Here is a 20,608-nt window from a genome sequence, read left to right as displayed (position 1 = left end):
TGTTAGTCTATTCATAAATAAAATTCGAAAATAAGTCGAAAAGTAAAATGAGATTAATATTTGATCATCTTAGAGTGGTTTCTATTTCTAGATTATTACATTAAAATTTATCTTTGACCCGGTACTCTATTACAATATTGCTTTTTTCCCATTTTAGATCCCCAGGACTGACTTTGTGTATGTATGCAGTATAGTGAAGTAACAGCAGACGATTCCGAATGAAAATCAATTTACAATAAAATCCCTATCTCCGCCGTTCACAGTTCAGTCAGCCTCGTTCACAGTTTTATCTGTTATATACTATGTTCAGTATAGAATGTTTTACGCGGCCATGTCAACATGCGATAGTGCACTGTGACGTCACTGAACGGAAAGCTGAAAGCTTTTACAGCTGATTGTCTACCATAAAACAACACTCAATAAAAACTTGCAACGAAACCCTGTTAGCTTTTACTTTAAGGAGGACACTTACGTATTTTATTCTTAAACACTTAAGTAATACTTTAAAGCTATTATATTAACTAAAAATCACGAGTGAATCATCCCCCTCAGCATTCGTTACGATGTCACTTACACTCCGTACAAGTAGAGGTACAGTCATGAGCACTATAATATACCCACTTTAGGACTCTGTCGCACTAACATATTTGACATTTAGTGAGACTTACAGTTCAAATTGTAAAAAAGTTAATGTGACACGGTACCAAAGTGTATGTATATTAATGCTCGTGACTGTACATATAGGTAACCATGCAAGTAAGTATGGGTGTTAGTGACACCGTACCAAATACTAGGGCAGATGATTCAGCACGTGATTCTGAGTTAATATCAAGTGGAATTTTCCGACGCAAAAGTATGGAACTGAATAACTTAAAAAGACACTAATAAAAGTTAGTGAGAGATGAGTTCGCGACGGAAAATTCACACAATACGCGCGTTCTCTGTACAAGCCTAACCCACATTTGACACTACTTCATAATAAGTCCCCAATTTGACACTTATTGCGATACAAAATAAGTCAAAATAAGTGTCAAAAGTTACTTAAGTAAGCGAAAACCATGGATAGATAGATTATTGAAAACGACCTTAGACAACCCGCAGATACTTCTTATATTCGTCTCAAGATGTATAATGTAAGTATAATGAACGAATGGTGACAGGTTTGTTGTCCATCGCCCAGAGATATACATAGTCATATCTCACCAGCAGTGAGATATGATGTGATATATAATGTTGGTGCTGGTGAGATATGGCCTTAAAAATGTTGTATTAAAGAGGCAACAGTGAATTCTCATTATAAATATTTTATTATGTCAATCACAGGATAACATTCCTATACCATTTCTGTATCAGGTAGAGGTATTACAAGGATCTATACTCGAATGTAACGACTGACCCTGTTGTGTGATAAGTATTTTTTTTTTAAATATAAAAATACGAAATTTGCTTAACTTCAACAATCGCAGACCCTGTGCGTTTACCGCTGCGCCACCGAGCTCCTCAATAATAACCATCAATCCGCACTGGGCCCGCGTGATGGTTTAAGGCCCGATCTCCGTATCCATCCATAAGGAAGGCCCGTGCCCCAGCAGTGGGGACGTAAATGGGCTGATAATGATAATGATGATGATAAAAATACGAATCTATCGTCAAAGTAAAACAAGCAATTTCTGATAAACAAGCCATATTGCGAATTTACAGAAGCTTCTAATCCAGTTTACAAAGTCTTTAAGCCGATTAGAAAGCTTGACTCGGCTTAACGACTACTGACATTCATTAATAGGCTATACTAATAGTTTTATCTGCTCTCTAAGGCTCCTGCAAGTATGCAGGATACCATGGTGGCGCCCCCACGTTTCCACCAGCAATAAAAATATATAAAGGGTAGGTACCACACCTGGCTATAGTAACATATTGGCCCCAATACCTGCAGACACCTCCTAATTTTATTTTAAGTTATACCCGTCATTTTCTTATCCACCGAAAAGGAAAGGGAGGGAAAATTGACAACTGTTAATTTCAAAATGAATGAATAACCCGGGCGAATTATATAGGCATCGCGCTGTTATCCAACCCGTTTTACAAGTGCTATAAACATAATTATTTATATAATAAATTAATATATAATATGTGTTTATAATTTATGTAAAATATATTTTAAGTAGATACTAGGTTTGTTTATAGTATCATTATGTTTTATGTAGACTGTTTTGAGTTATATTGTTACTTTATTGCACCGTCCCCGCATCCAATATATAGCAAGTTCTTTCATCCTAAGGTTGCCTGGAAGAAATTGCTATTTAGCAATAAGGCCACCGATTGTGCTTCTCTTGTCACTTTTGTATTGTATTGTTTTTGTGTTTTGTGTTTATACGTGCAATAAAGCGTTTTTGTATTGTATTATAATTCTGTTGGATTTTGGCGAATATAAAATTTCGGGAGGGTTTTTTGTTAATTTCTGCATAAATTATACGTGTGTTCCATAAATTGTATGTCTGTATTAGCTTGGTTGCGCAATTGTCATTTGTTTCCTGGGGGCGCCGCCATGGCGGGTTTTTTAGCTGACCATAGTAACAAAATAAAACAGTGTTTAATTAAAATTTAATACGTTTTTTTTAGAGGCGACTGATTGTCCGAAAGTAAGATGATCCGTGCTTCGGAAGGCACGTTAAGCCGTTGGTCCCGGTTACTACTTACTCATGTAAGTAAGTAGTCGTTACATGAGCCATGTCAGGGGCCTTTGGTGGCTCAATAGTAACCCTGACACCAGGGTTGATGGGGTTGGTACTCCATCTCACAACCCACACGATAGAAGAGAGGCGACTTATTGTAGGTATGCCTCTAATAATACCTATTAGGTAAATACGAGCCCGGACAAATGGGGAGGTCGCATTCAAACCGGCTAAATGAGGGACTTTCCAGCTACGTTCCCGAAAAAACTATAGTAGGTAGATAGATTTATCAATTTATCGATACAATCCGGCTACGACATAAGTATAACTTTATAGGATCTTTATTTCTTATTAAAAACTTACAGTCACTTGCATATGAAAAAAATGCGCTAATATTTTTATAGGCACATAGATATATGTACTTACTTATGTAGAAACTTTTCTTTTTTTTTTGACGTGACTTATTGTAGATTTGCCGCAGATAGCATTAACTACTTGGCCGGACAAATGGGGAGCGCCCAAGGCTCTCACCCGGTATATAGAAACTATAAACCCACTTTTTGACAGAGTAGGTAAGTAGATTATTTTTATTGATATTGACACGGGCGAGACAAAGAAGGTTCGACAGGTATTGTTACTTTAAGTTCAAGGACTTTGTCACTACACAGATACAACACCGTACAATACATATAGGAAACCACCAATTTATATGCCACTAACAACGGTGACAACCAAATTGGGGTATTTTCCTAAAGTGTCTTATGTTTAATTTAAATAGTGATGTACAGTCATGAACAATATCATGTACCCACTTTAGGACCCTGTCGCATTATCAAATTTGTCATGTAATGAGACTTACGGTTTAATTTGTCAAAAAAGTTAATATGACAATGGCCCCGATTCCTGCAGACACCGCCTAATTTTATTTTAAGTTATATCCGTCATTTTCATATCCGTCGAAAAGGAAAGGGACGGATGATTCACAGCTCTTAATTTTAGGAAGAATGAGTAAATTAATGTGTCGGGTTATTGACTGACGTAAAATTTTTAGACGGTTGGTTTAGATTTGTGCTTAAAATTGACGTGTGTTCCATAAATTTTATGCTTGTCGATTACCCGTCCCTTTCCTTTTCGGCGGATAAGAAAATGACAGATATAACTTAAAATAAAATTAGATGGTATTTACAGGAATTAGCACCATTGTTTCAAAGTGTATACATATTAGTACTCGCGACCGTACAACGTATACTCTAGAGGTATACTATACATTGATACACAGCAGGGGCGTAGCTACAACCATATCTGCCGCATAGTAATCGAAATAAAAAAAAAACTTCCCATTTTTATGCGTAAGCAAAAAATAATACAACCTTCCCATTTTTTTTATTTCACAAATGACGAATGGTGTAACTAACACAACTTTTTATATAAGTATGTATATAGATTTGAATTGTTTGTAAAAAATTGGAAAGAGTGACACAGATGATTATGATGAACAAATATTAATTAGTAGATTTATTGTACCTTTATCAAAATTTGAATCTAGAATTGATAAGTAGTAGTTCTAAATTCAAATTCTGGAAATTGGACAGCTGTCTGTGTCTTCCCTTATTCCTTTGTAACATACTTAGAATAATTATGTTGTCCAACATAAAATAAAAAAAAATATTCAGGCCATTACACGAACGTGTTAATTAAACATTGGGACATAGACATAATAATAACAGAAATCGCCCATCGGGAACCAACAATTATTAACCCAAATCCCGTAGTTCTCCATCAACTCTTCAACATACGAACAAGTCTAACTTGTCGAGAACTATTGCAGTGAGTTGCTTTAACAGTGGAGAACTCTGTCTCTCTATCCGAGGCATTTATTATTCTTATGTTGAGGAATCTGTGGAGGGCTATAGTTATTAATTCCCATGGTAGAAATTACTTTCCCAAGTGGGGAAGTTGTAGTCGAGTTGGTGGGATTTAGATAATAAAAACTATTGATAGATAAGTATAGTAAGAAAAACTATTGTCCATAAACTCTAGTATATTATAGAAAAGAGAACGTGCGACAAAGATACGTATGATTGGTGGAATTATTGGCAAAAAGAAGATGCAATCTTTTTCGGGTATTTTAGAGTCTACTTAGGAGTTTAGTACTAATAGTAATCAAGGGGTACGTAGATATATTAGTACTGACAATTAATTAATATTTTTTTTGAGAAGTTATTTATTAGATTTGTGGCTAGCCCGTACTAGAGGGTTGATAAGGTTGGTCATTGACCTTACAATCCACACGATAGAGGAAGACTAGAACAAGGGGGGAGTGAAAGTATGCTTTATATTCGTTTCTACTTAGCGGTGGTGTCTGCTTAGTAGTATGATATGAATAGGGTGGGTCAGGAAAAAAATTAAATATGTAAATTTATGAACCTTTTACAGCACAGGTGTGTCATAATTTTCACTTATATCGTGTGGCCACAGTTTTAATTACACAACTTTTTAGATAAGACGATAGGGTTTATATTTACTTATATACATACTTAAATAGTATTCTACAATTGTCTGAGGTTCCTTCCAATGGCGCATCTTAAAGGGACCCAAGATGGCGTGGGGCACCGATACGGCAAAGTTACAAAATCAGAAATTATTCACTAAAATCCACCAACTAATCACTTAGACTACCCTCAAAATAAAGATTTATAGCGTGAAAAACCATCAACTCGTCGGAACCCGTCTAATTTGACACCTAAAATTGAGGTCAAAAGGGTTGAAATTGGGTCGAATTCGAACCCCATAATGGTATCTTTCTTAGATTGTCAATAAGGGTGGTTTGAATAAAGATCGATCCGACAGCCCGCACACGTGCCCGCCGGACAATTATATTCTCACAATGCCAACTGTCGGCGCCATTCACAACTCTACGTGAGTTATATACCAAGAAATTAACTCAGGATTTAAAGAAACCATAACTTTCAGTGAAAAGCAGGGGAAAATCGACAGTGTAAGCGAAAAGAATCGACCCAACACTCACTGCTACCTCTTTGGCTCCATGGTAGGCCGGAGTAGCGTTGTTAGCACTTTGACACTGACCGTTCAAGTTCAGGCAATCCCTGAACATGTCGCCTAGACACTAAGGACTAAGGAGAGCGTAGAATGTAATAGGTCCACGAGTAGAGGCATTAGCGAGCGGGGTCGTCGAACGGCGTCGGTCCGGGCCGGGAGGGGCGACGGTTTCGGCGCGCGCTATCGATCGAATCGCCTACCTTCCTGCGGCCGCAGCAGAGCATCCTCCGAGCGCGCGACTGTCCGCCCGGCGAAGACTTCAACCTGGCAAGTTTACGCCACTGCATGGGTGCAGGTTAGCGCGGCGCCGGCGGGTGCGGCCGCGGGGCCCTACGCTCGCGCATCGCGGCGCGGGCTGGACGCGGCCGGAGCGCGCGAGCCTTCCTCGCGAAGTGCCCGCCGCGCGCCCGCGCCTGCGCGCTGCCACCACTCACCCCCACCCCCACTCCTTACTCCTCACGATTAATAATTCCAGCTACGCTGCCAGTGCGTATGTGGGTTAGTTTTTTGGCGATCGATGCGATTATTCGGTGCGAGCCGCTTCCGTGGTGCACCCTAGACGAGGGCAGACGACCTATTAATCGCCTTTTGACATCCGACGGATAGCGCCCGGTTGAGGCCCCTAACGACAATCGGTCGATAAAAGATTATAAATAGATGTACTGTCCACTGAGGGTCAATCAAAGTGGAAATTATAAAACGATTGGTTTGTTTTATTGTTGGTCAGGTATTAGCTACGAGTACGGTGTTTGGGGATGCTGAGTGTCTAACGTGAAATAAGTGTTGTTCCTCAAGGTTGTAAGTAGGTACATTTTCAACAGGCGCACGCGCATCTCGCATAGATCTATTGGGAGACAACCGAACAGATACGACCCGAAACCCCTAATGGGCACTATAGCAAGACATGCATCTTTCTTATTAAAAATTGCAAGTCAACATCAACTAAAATTCCAAATCCAAATAAATTAAAATCATTTTAAAATCGATCAAGTAGTGTTAAGTATCCTACAATTTGGAACATGTAATAACGACAACATATTGACGATTACATTACATCGCCGGAACAGAACCGTATTACGGCCTCAATTACAGCTATGTCGTAATAATTAGGGAGGGTGAAAGTCAAACACGTTTTAAGGACGATAATAAGCTGAAGCAGAGGGTGAAACCATAGAATAAGGAATAGTACTATGCATAGGATGGCGACACTCTGCTCCCCACCAGCTGAGCTAGGTTTACCTCACCCCTTCGGTCTTACTTTAGTCTTCAATCGTATCCGGACCCCACCGGCGTGATCGACGATTTAGGTTGTCGGGCGACTATGATCAATTAATTCTTTGAAATATAATAATGTTTATGTTTATTTTGGCAACTCAGGCCCAATTGGTAGTAAATAGAGAAAAACACTTAACACTAAGGTTAGTAAATCTTAATCAAAAGTACATACATCTCATTTTAATGGGAAGCGATTAGCACCCCCATAAATTGCTTCCATATTGGCAGCTCCAATTTACATGCCAACGCCTTCAGAATGCCACTGGAACTGGACCGCAACCTGTACATCAGGGAAGCATTTTTCTTCCCGATCATAGCATAGAAATCATCGACTCTAGCGTGTGCGAGCATGTGGATGCACTACAGAAACGCGGCAATCCCAATAGCATTCTGAAGCCGTTGTTGTACTGTACCCGGAGGGAGTTAAGACTATTTTGGAGCCGCGACCATAATCCTCTTCGACGAAAGCTTGAGCCAAGGTTCGCGCCCAACTATGCACTGCACCCTTAGGCATGTTCTCTTAAATTTTGTATCGAGTGAGAGCCCTCAGCTCCTCGGGCGTCTGACGTCATAACGTCACACACAAAGATGCGCGTATACGATAACATCAATGTGTAGTGTCTGTAAAACGAGATTTTTTGCAAGAAGTGTCTGGGGTGTGGTTCACCACAAGGCCGCTTTGAATCATCATGAGGCGAGTTGCAAAGATGCTTAAGTCGTCTGGTACTAGAGCCTGTAAAACCTATCGGGGTATGCAGGGTCCTACATATTTATCCTTAAGGCCCCCATCTCACTAGCCTGTATTATTGTGTAATAGAAATTACCTAATGGATAAAATCGTAGCTAAATACGTGTTAAGGTAGTAGGCAAGCGGAAAAGGGGATGAACCACTAGACCGCTCTGAAACCACATGAGACGGGCTACAAAGACGCTTTGAAGCGCCGGACATTAGTACTTAAATGTAGAGTTCCGAAATGTACTACTGTAGGTGGTGGAAATACTAGAGAGAAGAATATTGGCGTAATATAGGTAAATAGATATATAATAGGGGCGGAAAGCAAGAAGGAAAACCACTGCCCTATTTTTCCCTAAAAAGTAGCATGGAAATGCTGCACCGACAAGAGCGTGGCTCTTAAATTGATGATGATGATAGGTAAGTAGCTGTGTATAAAATAACAACATAGCATCACGCCTGTCTCTTCAAAGTGGTAGGCAGACGTGAATAGCATAATTATATACTCTGATGTAATAAGGGGTGGTGAGCCTACTGCCTTTAACCGGGCATAAATCCAAACTACGTGATCCAACCATGAATTTAAACTCATAAAGTCGAATTCAGTGGTTTAGATCCCGAGTCAGGATTCGAACCCGTGACACTACGATGTAAGTCACGCCTTCTCCAAGCAGTGTTTTTTTTTAACTTTTGATGGATTTGCTCTTGGCCTAAGATGGAGCGAGAAGGTGTTCACTCTGGCCTTGAAAACACACGGGTTATATGCATTCGGAAATACAATTTTCAAGGTATCAATTAAATATTATTTATCTGTATCTCTTTCTCTCTCTCTCTCTCTCTCTCTCTTTCTCTTTCTCTCTCTCTTTCTCTCTCTCTCTCTTTATTTAAGAGCTGCGCTCTTGTCGATGGAGTAAACGCCATTCCTCTTTTTTTCCCGCCAAATCCTTCACCTCCTGATACGACACGACCTGCACCTTTTCTTTTATTTGTTTCATAAATGTTCTCCTAGGTCTACCCCTTCCTCTCTTCCCTTCAATTTTTCCTTCTATCATGTTTGTTATAAATGAATCGTGTCGTATCAGGTGGTCAATCATATTTCCTCCCCTGTTCTCTATAGTCTTCATTATAGTTTTGGGAAAATTAAAAACCAACATAAGGCATAGTAGGAACTACGCCCGCATGTCCTGTGTGAAACCACACGAGGTCCGAAGGCCGCTCGCTTTAAGTTGAGGTCGGGCACTTTTTAACTCAACAACCAAATTAATGAATTTCCCACGACCTTTTTCACGTACTTGCCTACGATAATGAAACACAGACAACGTAATTTCGCATTATTTTATTCGGTTCCCCTGAATAAATAGTCGAATTAAAAATTCGTATGTTTTTTGTGCCTATGTTTAAGTATAATTATGTCTAGTGGAGGCATGTTTTAAACGTTTTATAAGAAAGAAATATTTGATTAAGTATATGATCGGTAGAACGAATTTTTTCACAAATTAAAAACGTGGTTTTCAGAATAAATAAAATATAACATTTTTATTTCAGACTTTCGTCCATACATGTGTTAGTAAAAAACTTAAAGTAAACTTAATATAGACGATGATAAGTACTTAATTCCCTTATATCGCCGACTTATAGTGAAAGAGCAGAGTATATAGGTTCAAATCAAATCAAATATACTTTATTGCACACAACATACAAAACAAATTAACACAGATGATGATAGATACAGTACAATCTGGCGGCCTTATTGCCTTATAATAAAGGTTCATGTTCCAGCAGAGTCAAACTTTTTAATCTATCTACTATTTGTTCTTAATATCCGCGTCATACTGAAAATGATCATTCATATCCTAAGTTACTAAGTCTTTCAGTTACAAAACCATAGAAGGATACACAATATAAAAAAGTATAAAACAAACAACATTTTTTTATGAAAAATAATCAAATCTGCATAACACAGCGTCGCACCGAGTCCTTAATTTCGAAATAGCGTGGTCTCCCTCGGCAGAATTGATTAGGGCAATTTTGTCGGTTTATTTTTACGTATTTCCCATTTGGTGGCCAAGTGTCGACAGTTTTGTGGAGAAATCACTCTTATCAACAGAATTGAAAATTAAGATCCTAAGTGGTAGTTCGTTAAATCGCTGGTTTATTAGTCTGGCGTAATATGATTTGTAACTCATTACTATTTTCTTTTTGAGAGCGAAATTATTTTATATTATGGAATTTTGTTAATAATAATAATAAAAACGTTTATTGCATGAATTCGGGTTAGGTACATTGCAGATTACAGTGCATAAAAATAGTAGGTATCACCAAATTCTACTTTTTCAAGCATACACAATGAAAGAACGGACGGTACAAGTTACAACGTTAACTTCTGCCTATATTGTTTGATTTCATTAACACAGTTGGCTCGACCATTATAGGCGGCAATAGTGATCATGAGCTCTTCTTGGTCTTCCCCTTCCTCTCTTTCCTTCTAGCTAAATTAAAACCTACCTACACTAAACTACCTACTTAGTTAAATTAAAACGTGAAAAATTACAACACTCATTTCGAATTCGGTTCTAATGCCAGTAACTTTAGTCATTTCCTGACATATTTTAAACTTTACAAAATGTATGGCTTCCGCTTAAAATAATTTAACCTGTTTCGGTTGAACAAGTCTAAATAGAATGAATATCCGTTTCTTTATTTCAGTTTTATTATGTGACTACAAACGAACGTACTTAAAAGTTGTAATGAAATAACGATTAGCGATACGATAGTATTTAGCTACCTACAAATGCTTTTTCGACATGTATAGCCGACGGAAGTAGCTGCAAGAAGAACCTCGCCGTAGCGTACGGTCACGAGCATTAATATGTATACATTTTGGTACCATGTCACTTTAACTTTTTTTGACAAATTGAACTGTAAGTCTCACTGAATGTCAAAGACAGTCCTAAAGTGGGTACATTATATTGCTCATGACTGTACTAGATGTTCTAAAAAAAATTTGAATACAATTTCAGTAATTTGTTATTAGGTTCCCGGGCTCTTATTCCTATCATCTAGCCACGTCATTAAACTCGTGCTCTGTAACTTTAAAAAAAAACTGTTTAATTCCGCTTTTAAAACTACCTAAGGTAAATTTTAAATGTCTGTAGGAATCTTACTACGCTGACTATCCATGATTCTGTTACTCTACAGAATATCATTGTTATTATCCATTTGAGGACTTCAATACCTGACTAAAAATTGTTTTGTGACAAGTTATCACTGATAACTTATCACTGATAACTTCAACCCTCAGTAACTTGTGGTTCTGCCCAACTCAGTGGGATAACCGACGCGATTGTTTTTGTCTAGGTTTTTTCTCTGGTCTAGCACGGAATACCTACAATCGGGTCGTGTACTAGGTTCAAGATAAATTATGAAATTGTGTTTACTTACCAAATAAAGAAAAACTAAAACTAACGAAAAAAATTTCCTTTTTCTGTTTAACTTATGTATAAATTTTAATCATGATAAACGTAATAATAAGTCATACACTTTATCATGTTTTCAATTTATTTTATATATTTATTTCTTTATTAAATCTTAATACTAAAAATACAATTTATCAATGCCCTTCAAAACTTTAAACAGTTTGTCTGCAGGAAAGAGTCTTTACTAATAATTATGAACTTATATCTAATAGTCAATTGTAAGTAGGAGCACATTAAAGGAGATCATCGGATTTCGGCCCAGAAGTCAAAGTGCCGGCCAAAAAATAATTTTGCTATATTCCGTTAGATCTTATCCGTCTGAGTATTTATTACTATGGCACCAAAGCTGTAGGGTCAATATCTTCGGTTTTATTCGAATTAAAAGAACTGTATTTTTCATACATTTTTGGTGAAAATGTAAAGTGCCGGCCAATTAACAAAAATGGTATATATCCTTAGAACTTATCCGTCTGAGCATTTATTACTATGGCACCAAAGCTGTAGCGTCAATATTTTCGGTTTTATTCGAATTAAAAAAAACTTGTATTTTTCATACATTTTGGTGAAAATGTGAAGTGCCGGCCAAGAAACAATATTGGTATATCCCGTTAAAACTTATCCATTTGACCATTTATTATTATGGCACCAACCGTCTATGACCATTATTTTGGCTTTTATTGGACTTTATGTTTTAGTTTCTATGTGAAAAGTGCCGGTCAGCAAAAACACATGTCAAAACTATCGAGAAGATACCTGTAAACATTGTTCACTATGACAATAAACGTGAATGACCATTAGTTTGGCTGTTGTTGGATTTTTAAAACCTTGATTTTTGATTTATTTTGTTATAAAATAAAATATGACAGGCGCGTTATTTAAAGGATCGTCAGAATATTTATTACTATGACATTAAACGTCTATGACCACTATTTTGAACTCAATTAGATTTCTCCAAAATCTGGAGTTTTCATAGATACCTACACTTTGGCGAAAAAAGTTTTAACTGGCGATAATGCAGGCAATCGTCAATCGTGTCGTCATTGGACACATTTTTATAAATCAAATATAAGTTTTCGTTTGACCACTATCTCACCTGATGGTGATACACGCTTTAGAAGCTTATTTTTTTTAAGAAATGTGAGGTTCTGTGCTATATCGGCCGAGTAGCACCAGGACATTGTGATCGGCATACATGCAAAGTATAACTGCCCGACTCCTGTCTTCCCTAACAGCTTCTTCAGACGTCATGCCAAAATACGAGTTTCGTCACTAGATGGCAAGCTTATCTTTGGAGGGTGGTAACCATCTACGATCAAGATGAATCAATACCATAATTCAACCTAAACTTAGGCCGTAACGTTGAGTCGAATGCAAAAACTACAGCCAACGTCGTATCTAAAATCAGATAGTATTAATATAGAAGTTCACCTAACAACACACAAACAATAACACAAAGTATTTATCTGACTAATAACTAGTCATTGGGAAGGCTCTGCTTGTTGTCATTGTTAAAATGTATATAAAAAAAGATTTTTTAAAAAGTCCAATAAACGCCAAAGTCTACATTTGGTAATATAGTAAAAAAATACGTTTCAAGTAATTTACCAAAAGATTTAACTTATTTTGTTTCGCTGGCTGACATTTTCCCATTTGAACCAAAACGGAAAGAGAGACGAATAAAAGTCATAATAATGGTCAAAAATGTTTCGCGCCAGATTATTAAATGTTCTAAAGGTCCTTTGTAATCCGCCGTACCGCATTTTTTGCCCAAAGCACTTTATTTTTAAACAAAATAAATAAGAAATCAAGATTTTCAAAATAAAATAAAAGCCAAACTAATGATCGTACACGTTTGGTGCTATAGAAAAAAATGTTAATAGGCATCTACTCGATACTGTCTACATGGTATTTTTGCAGGTCGGCACTTTTCACATTTGAACTAAAACGTAAATTCCAATAAAAGTCAAAATTATGGTCATAGATGTTTGGTGTCATATTAAAAAATATTGAGAAGCAACTATTAGACAGATTCGACGTATTTTTTTCGATTGCCGGCATTTTAACATATTAACCAAAACGGAAAGTCCAATAAAAGTCAAAATAATGGTCATAGAAGTTTGGCGCCATACTAATAAATGTTCTAACGGTCCTTTGTAATACGCCTGTATCCCTTTTTTTCCTAACGGACGTAATATTTTTTTTTACAAAACGTATGAAAAATCGTGATTTTTAAAATCCAATTAAAGCCAAACTAATGGTTATACACGTTTAGTGTCATAGTAAAAAATGTTCAGAGCAATCTACTCGAAAGGTTCGACACATTTTTTTTCTCTGGCCGGCACTTTCAAATTTGGGCCGGCCAAAGTATGGAGAGCCGATGATCTCCTTTAACAATTAATAACATAAATTAGCTATGACGTCACAGTGTGCTTTTTCATACAAATTCCATAGTAATTTTGTGTTCTGACGTATAAGTAACTGATTTTTTTGACTATATAAGTAAAAGTAACTGATTTGACTAGTTGGTAACTAGCCTATTGAATGGAATCCGTAATTCGGAAAACGCGTGACTTACTTAAATCTTAGTGTCAATGGACCCACTGAAATCGACTTTTTGAGTTTGAATTCATGTTTGGATCATTGATAATTTATATCTCTAGGATTTGTGTTCGGTTAATGGCAATCGGTTCGCCCTATATTACTTAGCTGGCGAGGAGTGGGTATATGTAGGCACTATACATCTCTGCCTACCCCTTCGGGATTAACAGGCGTGATGCTATATGTTAGGGAACGTTTATCGTAGTTGTATAATAAACAAATATAGGATCTCCCCTATGATTATTATGATAGTTAATTAACTTTCAAATCAAGATACAGCAAATGACATTTTGATTGATGCATTACTGGATTAATACTATTGCGTTTACGAGTAGGTATTGTACGAGGGGAGTTCAATAAAAAGTGAGAATGAGTATGACGCGGCCATCTTTTGTTACATGTTATTTTATTTTATTTTCTAAATATAAAATTCCCTTCCTAAGAAACCTTTCATCCCGGTCTAGTAAAAATTCTTGTACGGCAGTGATCTTCTTTCTTGTCGTCCCCTCACTGCTGAGGATCATGGTTGTATGTGATTTTCCTTCACTGGGTTCGGTTCTATGCCATATGTACAGCTCTATGTATAGGGCCCCCACGGCAGTGATCACCGCATCATAATGTTCAAATTTCTGGCCTCTGAGATGTTACTTTAACCTTGGAAATAGACAGAAACCAAAAGGAGGAAGGTCCAGTGATTATGGAGAATTCTATCAATTCTAACACAGCATCTTCAATGTGTGTCTTAATTTTTCACAGAGTCCGCTTAGGTACTTAACCTGAAAGATTGACAGGTCTAGTTTTTACAGAAGCGATTGCCTGCCTCGCCGTCTAACCTGCGACCAACCAACCAGCCCAATACAAGGTCACACATATTGAAGATGCTGTGTTACAATTGATGGAATCCTCCATATTCACTGGACCTTCCACCTATTGATTTCTAACTATTACTTAACTATTTTAACCTAAGCGGACTCTGTGAAAAACTAAGTAACTGAGTAAGCACCTAAAACCTTAACATATAAAAACACGTGCCCCAAGTTTGACGGATTTCTGCAGGGCTAACATGCGCAACGTGTTAAAATTAATTATCGATTCAATAAATTTAATCGAAATCGATAAGTTTATTTTTTCCCCAACATGCGTGCCCATAGAGCAACACTGCGTGCCATGTGATTTTGTTCGTATTTTGACAGAACAACATGACTTATTCGGGTCCACATAATAGCACCAATCGGCAAAACGATATAATTATATCGTCGGGATCGATAAAAAGACCGTGACAAAATTTTATCACGTTGCGCATATTAGGCCTACTGGCCATTTTGTTTTAAAAACGCGACTTCACATGAGTGAGTCATAAACAGGTTATTTGCATAGTACAAATTAGTATTTTAGACAAATATTCGCACAACTACTAATGAGAATTGCGATCTTATGAATGAGATATATCCGCCATTACTTAGTTTATTACTCGTCATATAAGCATTTCAAGGCCAACAAGTTAAGTATTTTAATTAGAAATATCGACAATCTTTAGATATGATGCACACATCCATCCAACAGGGCTATCACGGATTTATGGATGGATATATGTATAAACAGACTCTAAACATTTAGTATTATTATAATACTAACCTATACTTAATTTATTTAAAAAATCATTTCTAAATTCAAATCTGCATCGTTCAACACAGGTGTCGCTGCTCCGGTAGGTGCCGGGAATACACCAACAGTCGCATGTAGATATGCGCCAGTGTGTTTAAGTGTGAAGTGAGAGTTAATAAAAAAACATACGGTCTATACTTTACACATCATTTTATTATTAAAACATTTCCAAATTCAAATCAGCATCGTTCAACGCAGGTGTCGGTGTTCCTGTAAGTTCCGGGGATACACCAACAGTCGGAGGTAGGTATGTGCCAGTGTGTTTAAGTGTGAAGTGAGAGTTAATGAAAAAAACATACCTATACTTTACTCATCATTTTATTATTAAAATATTTCCAAATTCAAATCAGCATCATTCAAAGTAGTTGTCGGTGATCCTGTAAGTGCCGGGGATGCACCAACAGTCGGAGGTAGGTATGTGCCAGTGTGTTTAAGTGTGAAGTCAGAGTTAATGAAAAAACATAGCTATACTTTACTCATCATTTTATTATTAAAACATTTCCAAATTCAAATCAGCATCGTTCAACGCAGGTGTTGGTGTCGGTGTTTCTGTAGGTGCCGGGGATGCACCAACAGTCGCAGGTGTGCTTCGGTATGAAGTGTGAGCTGCGGGGTGCGCAGGAAGGCTCGAGTCCGCAGTTCGGGCCTGGGTTGTGTTCGCCGGCCGGGCAACCGTCTTCGGCTAGAATTAAGTATTACATATTTTTTATTAAAACATTCGACCGCATTCAACCACGATGTAGATAAACTCAAATAGTGCCTTGGAAATGCCCAAATTATATGTCTCGGAGAATAATGACGCAGGGAGAGAATTCCATTCTATAGCAGTACGCAAAGGAATGTATACGTATATTTACGTACATAATTAGTTATGTTTTTTATCATACCTAATTACATAGGTAATAACACACATACATAGGACATACATAGGTAGGTAGGTTTCCACGATTTGTGGTTAAACGCAAACCTATATTATATTTATTTAAAAAAAGTTATTTAAAGAAGTAATACATTGGGATTAGCAATCCTTTACCATATCAATCTTTAAGTACGTATATAACTTTTACGTCCGACTACTGGGTACAAGCCTCCCCTCAATCAACCGGAGGCGGATGGAATGCTCCACAAAGCTCAATGCCGGTTGGTGGAGGTGTTTGGGGCTTAGTGTTACTGTTAGAAGCCGATCTTAACCAGAAAATTTAAAATTCTTAGTTTTGAAAATAGAGCAGAGACCTATAAAACGGAACTAGCTCAAAGCCAAATAACGATAACCTTGAACTTAAAAAAAAAAATCAAAGCAAAATAAAATGTCATTAGTTACGCTATTGTAGAATACTCACCAACGGAATAGGCGACGTTCGCACAGATGATTAGTAAGACAATGGCCACAGACTTCATGTTGTTTTTCCACGAGTGTGCGATAATTACACGAACATCGCTTTATATCAGACCTTGGCCTCTACTCAGTTTGGTTTTTGACGTTCTGTTGTCGACAAATGTTTTCCAATGCTCGTTTGGTTTATAACTACATACTTACCTAAGCACTTCCTTGTTATTGAACTTGATTTCTTAATGTAATGTTTTCCGGTTGAATAAGAGGAGGCCTGTGCCCAGAAGTGGGGCGTAATAGGCTACTAGATGTTAGTACTTACGTATGTATGTTATGGTGGGATTAGACGTTTTTGCCAAATTTCGTAGGTTTTTGGCAATCGCTTACATTTTCACTCCTATTCCGTAGAGGTAATGTCTAACGAAATGGAATAAAAAAATGGTTACACTCACACCGGCCCTTTGCTTTGATTGGCGTATCAATTTAGGAAAATACTTTTTAATAGCTGATTACAGACAAATTCTGAATTTTACTTATTTGAAGCCGGTAAGTGTAAGTAAGTGAGAATCTATCGAAGTACATTGAGTGATGGGTGTGTGTGTGTGTGCATGATGTGTGAGTTTGAGGGGGATGTGTGTGTTACTTTGAGTGAGTGTGTGTGAGTGTGAGAAGTGTGGATGGATTGTGTAAATAAATATATGTGTTTGAAAGGTGTGAGTAGAATACCTAGGTGACGACTGACAGAATTGAATGGAAGAGGAATACATGTCGTGCCGACCCCACCTATAGTGGGATAAGGGCAGGTGGATGATAAGTGAGAATCTCTTTTTAAAATTGATTAAAAATTGCATGTCTGATGCTTATGATCCATTGCTGGTATCGCAAGCAGTGCACCACTAAAGAGTTTTAATTTTTACCTTTTATCCTTTTTCTTTCATTATCTATTCAATCACACCTTCGCTGTCACATATTCTTCATTTTCATTACGCAACCATTCCTCTTTCCACTTTGTTATTTTATAATGTGCTATCCAGGATTTGGGCCCTATTACATGAGCAAGAAGTGGGTGTATACTTATACTACTTACCTATACTTACACCTCTGGCTTCCCCTTCAGGGAGGCATGGCGCTATGTTTTGTCAAAGAATAGGGAATATTACTTATAGAACGGCAACTCTCCGCTCCCCAATAGCGGCTGTGCGAGGTTTATCTCTTCCCCCTCGGTCTTACTTTAGTCGACAATAGAATGGCCGTCAGAAGTCACACACACATATGCGCGTGTATGATAACGTCAATATGTAGTCTCTGTGTAAAACGGGAATTTTTTTACGAAGTGTCCGGGGTGTGGTTTTGTTATCATTCTATTTTCTTCTTCTTTCTACTGAATCCTTTTATCCCCTGTTGAGATATAGGGCTCGAATAACAGATTTCCACTCTTCGCGATCTTTTGCAGTTTCTGTAGCTTGCTCCCATGATATGACTAGAGTCTGTTTTCATTCTATTTTAGGTAGAAATATATTTGGATAATATCCAAAGAAGCAATGGACGTCATGCGCGAAGGAACTATCTTTCAACTTGAATAAACTTAATAAAATATTATTATTTGTTAAGATGTAAGATAATGCATTGCGTCATTATTGCTTTTAACAGTTTGTATCGTTTAACTTATTAGGAAAACTTCAGAATTACGATATAATAACATACCTACGTCATCTGTTCGCAATACGAACTACATAGACAATGAAGTCACGATCAGATTCAAGATCAAAATAAATAGGATTTCCTGACAAACACACAAATCACTTAACAAACATGCTATATCACAGGCAAAGGCCTCCCCTCAACCCGAGGGGGTATGGAGCATATTCCCAAATCAAATGACAAACAGACACAATTCACGCTCACAATCCCTCTAAGGCCAGGCATATCCACAAGTACTTAACTAGAAGACAAGTTACATCTTGGTATCAATAGCACATACAAAATTTCATATTCGCACGCGCGCAATCCATACAAACAATTCGTTCTTATCCCGAACGTGCGCGGAAAACATCAGGCCACGCGTGTGGATAGTGAGGGGAGTCTAAATCAAACTCGCTCCAATCTTGTACTGGATTGATATGAAGCAATCAATGGCCCTTGTACACGTAGTGTCTAGGTATTATTGTTTATTCTATGGTATAGGTTTTTTATCGGCCGATAGAGCCCATCATGTTGGAGAGATGAAACATTTAGTGTTGGTTGGTTTAATACTCATCAGTTTTTTCCAAGAGATCCAAGATCAAAAATCTCATTCTTCTCTTCTTCTATTGTGTGCGTTTTGAGGTGAATGACCAACCTCATCAACCCTCACAAAGACTATTACTACTACTACTACTATTACTAGATGATAGATTAGATTAGAAATATAAAGAAAACAACCTAACATGTGCCTATACTTTTAAAAGTATTTATTACTTTTCATCCCCATCTCAAACCTTGGAAAGAGAATCACCAGGTGCGAAGTAAGGTAAGATAAGATAAGAAGGTAAGTCTGATTCTGATAAGGTAAGGTAGACTCATTAAATACACATCAAGTTAAAGCTTAAATTAATATTTATTTATTAATAAATGTATTACCTACTTATAAATAAATAAATCACTTAGATTACAATATTTAAAAACATTATTTGGACTCTTGACATCTCCGTCTAAGTTCCGCCCAAGGGTCTTGTAACATCGAGGGGTGCAGATATGCATCAATGTTGTTCTTATCTTGTCCAAAACTGTTGTTGCTATCACTCTGAAAATATAAATACACATGTACTTAGTTGAATACTCCAACAATACAAATCAGATGAAGTTAAGTACAGGGGGGTTAAAATGGCCACATCGAAGCAATTCATCTAAAAAAGCAATATTGCAATCTATCGCAAATAAAAGTAAGTGCGCAATGCAAACAAATGTCAAATAACAATATGGCTTTCATAGATGAATTGCTTCGATGTGGCCATTTTAACCCCCCAGTATCACATAGTGCAGCCACATATTATTGGAAATCTAGAAGAGGTGTGATATGATATAGTAAAAACAACCAGCCTTCGCAGCACAAATTATATCAAGGGCTTTGACAGATAACGGTGTGTATCTACATAGATAGACATCGAATGGCTATGGGTAGATGTTTTATGTCTAATAGCCTAACCAATGACTTAACATGCCCTCCGAAACATGGAATCATCTTATTTTTCGGACAATCAGGTGACTTGACAAACAAAGGACAGTCTCACAAAGTGATTTCAACATTATCCCCATCACAAATCAAACCCAGACCTCCAGACAATGTGCCTAACTCTTTAACACGTTAACAGTCCCCATACAAGCGTTTCAAAACATGCCATATGTCCAAATGAGATATTATATTTTTTGGCTTTCGTTTGTTATTCAATGTGACATGTTTTTGACTTTTTCTATTTATAAGGTCTTTGGCTACAAGTCCTTTATGAAAATATCAACAAATTTTACGAGTCCGTGATTTGACAGCCCATAAAGCTGCACTGGTCTCGTGTACCTCATAGGGTACACGAACTCGGCGGAACCGCTCCCCGTGTGCCACATACGGTACACCGGACTGTTAACGTGTTAACCACAGAGGCTGTTTAAGAGTACAATAGGTGACCTTACTGCTAAGTAAAATCTCTTACAGACATCCTTTATTATAAGACTTTGATACAAGACAATGGAGGAAGCAAAAAAAATACCACATGACACTAATACTGCTAAGATTATCATGAGGCAGCTTGCACAACAGATTATGAAT

General features: G+C 37.4%; 1 protein-coding gene and 1 long non-coding RNA gene across 2 annotated transcripts in view; both read right to left on the bottom strand.

The window, feature by feature from the left end:
* LOC126367009 (rho GTPase-activating protein 100F) overlaps nt 1–6,019 on the bottom strand; it is a 43,661-nt gene extending 37,642 nt beyond the window's left edge. Inside the window, exon 1 of the mRNA XM_050010359.1 lies at nt 5,933–6,019. Within this exon, the coding sequence (XP_049866316.1) occupies nt 5,933–6,019 (87 nt within the window). The remainder of the gene's footprint in view (nt 1–5,932) is intronic.
* Nucleotides 6,020–15,945: 9,926 nt separating this feature from the next.
* On the bottom strand, nt 15,946–17,063 carry LOC126367133 (uncharacterized). The gene is made up of 2 exons (XR_007566432.1): nt 16,820–17,063; nt 15,946–16,161 (listed from the first exon to the last, which is right to left on the bottom strand). It is a non-coding gene; the product is annotated as an uncharacterized LOC126367133 (long non-coding RNA).
* Nucleotides 17,064–20,608: the final 3,545 nt, after the last annotated feature.

Source organism: Pectinophora gossypiella, chromosome 5 (assembly GCF_024362695.1).
Source record: "Pectinophora gossypiella chromosome 5, ilPecGoss1.1, whole genome shotgun sequence".
Lineage (NCBI taxonomy): Eukaryota > Metazoa > Arthropoda > Insecta > Lepidoptera > Gelechiidae > Pectinophora > Pectinophora gossypiella.
Note: the sequence above shows the minus strand (reverse complement) of the source record. Positions and strands in the feature narration are given on the sequence as shown.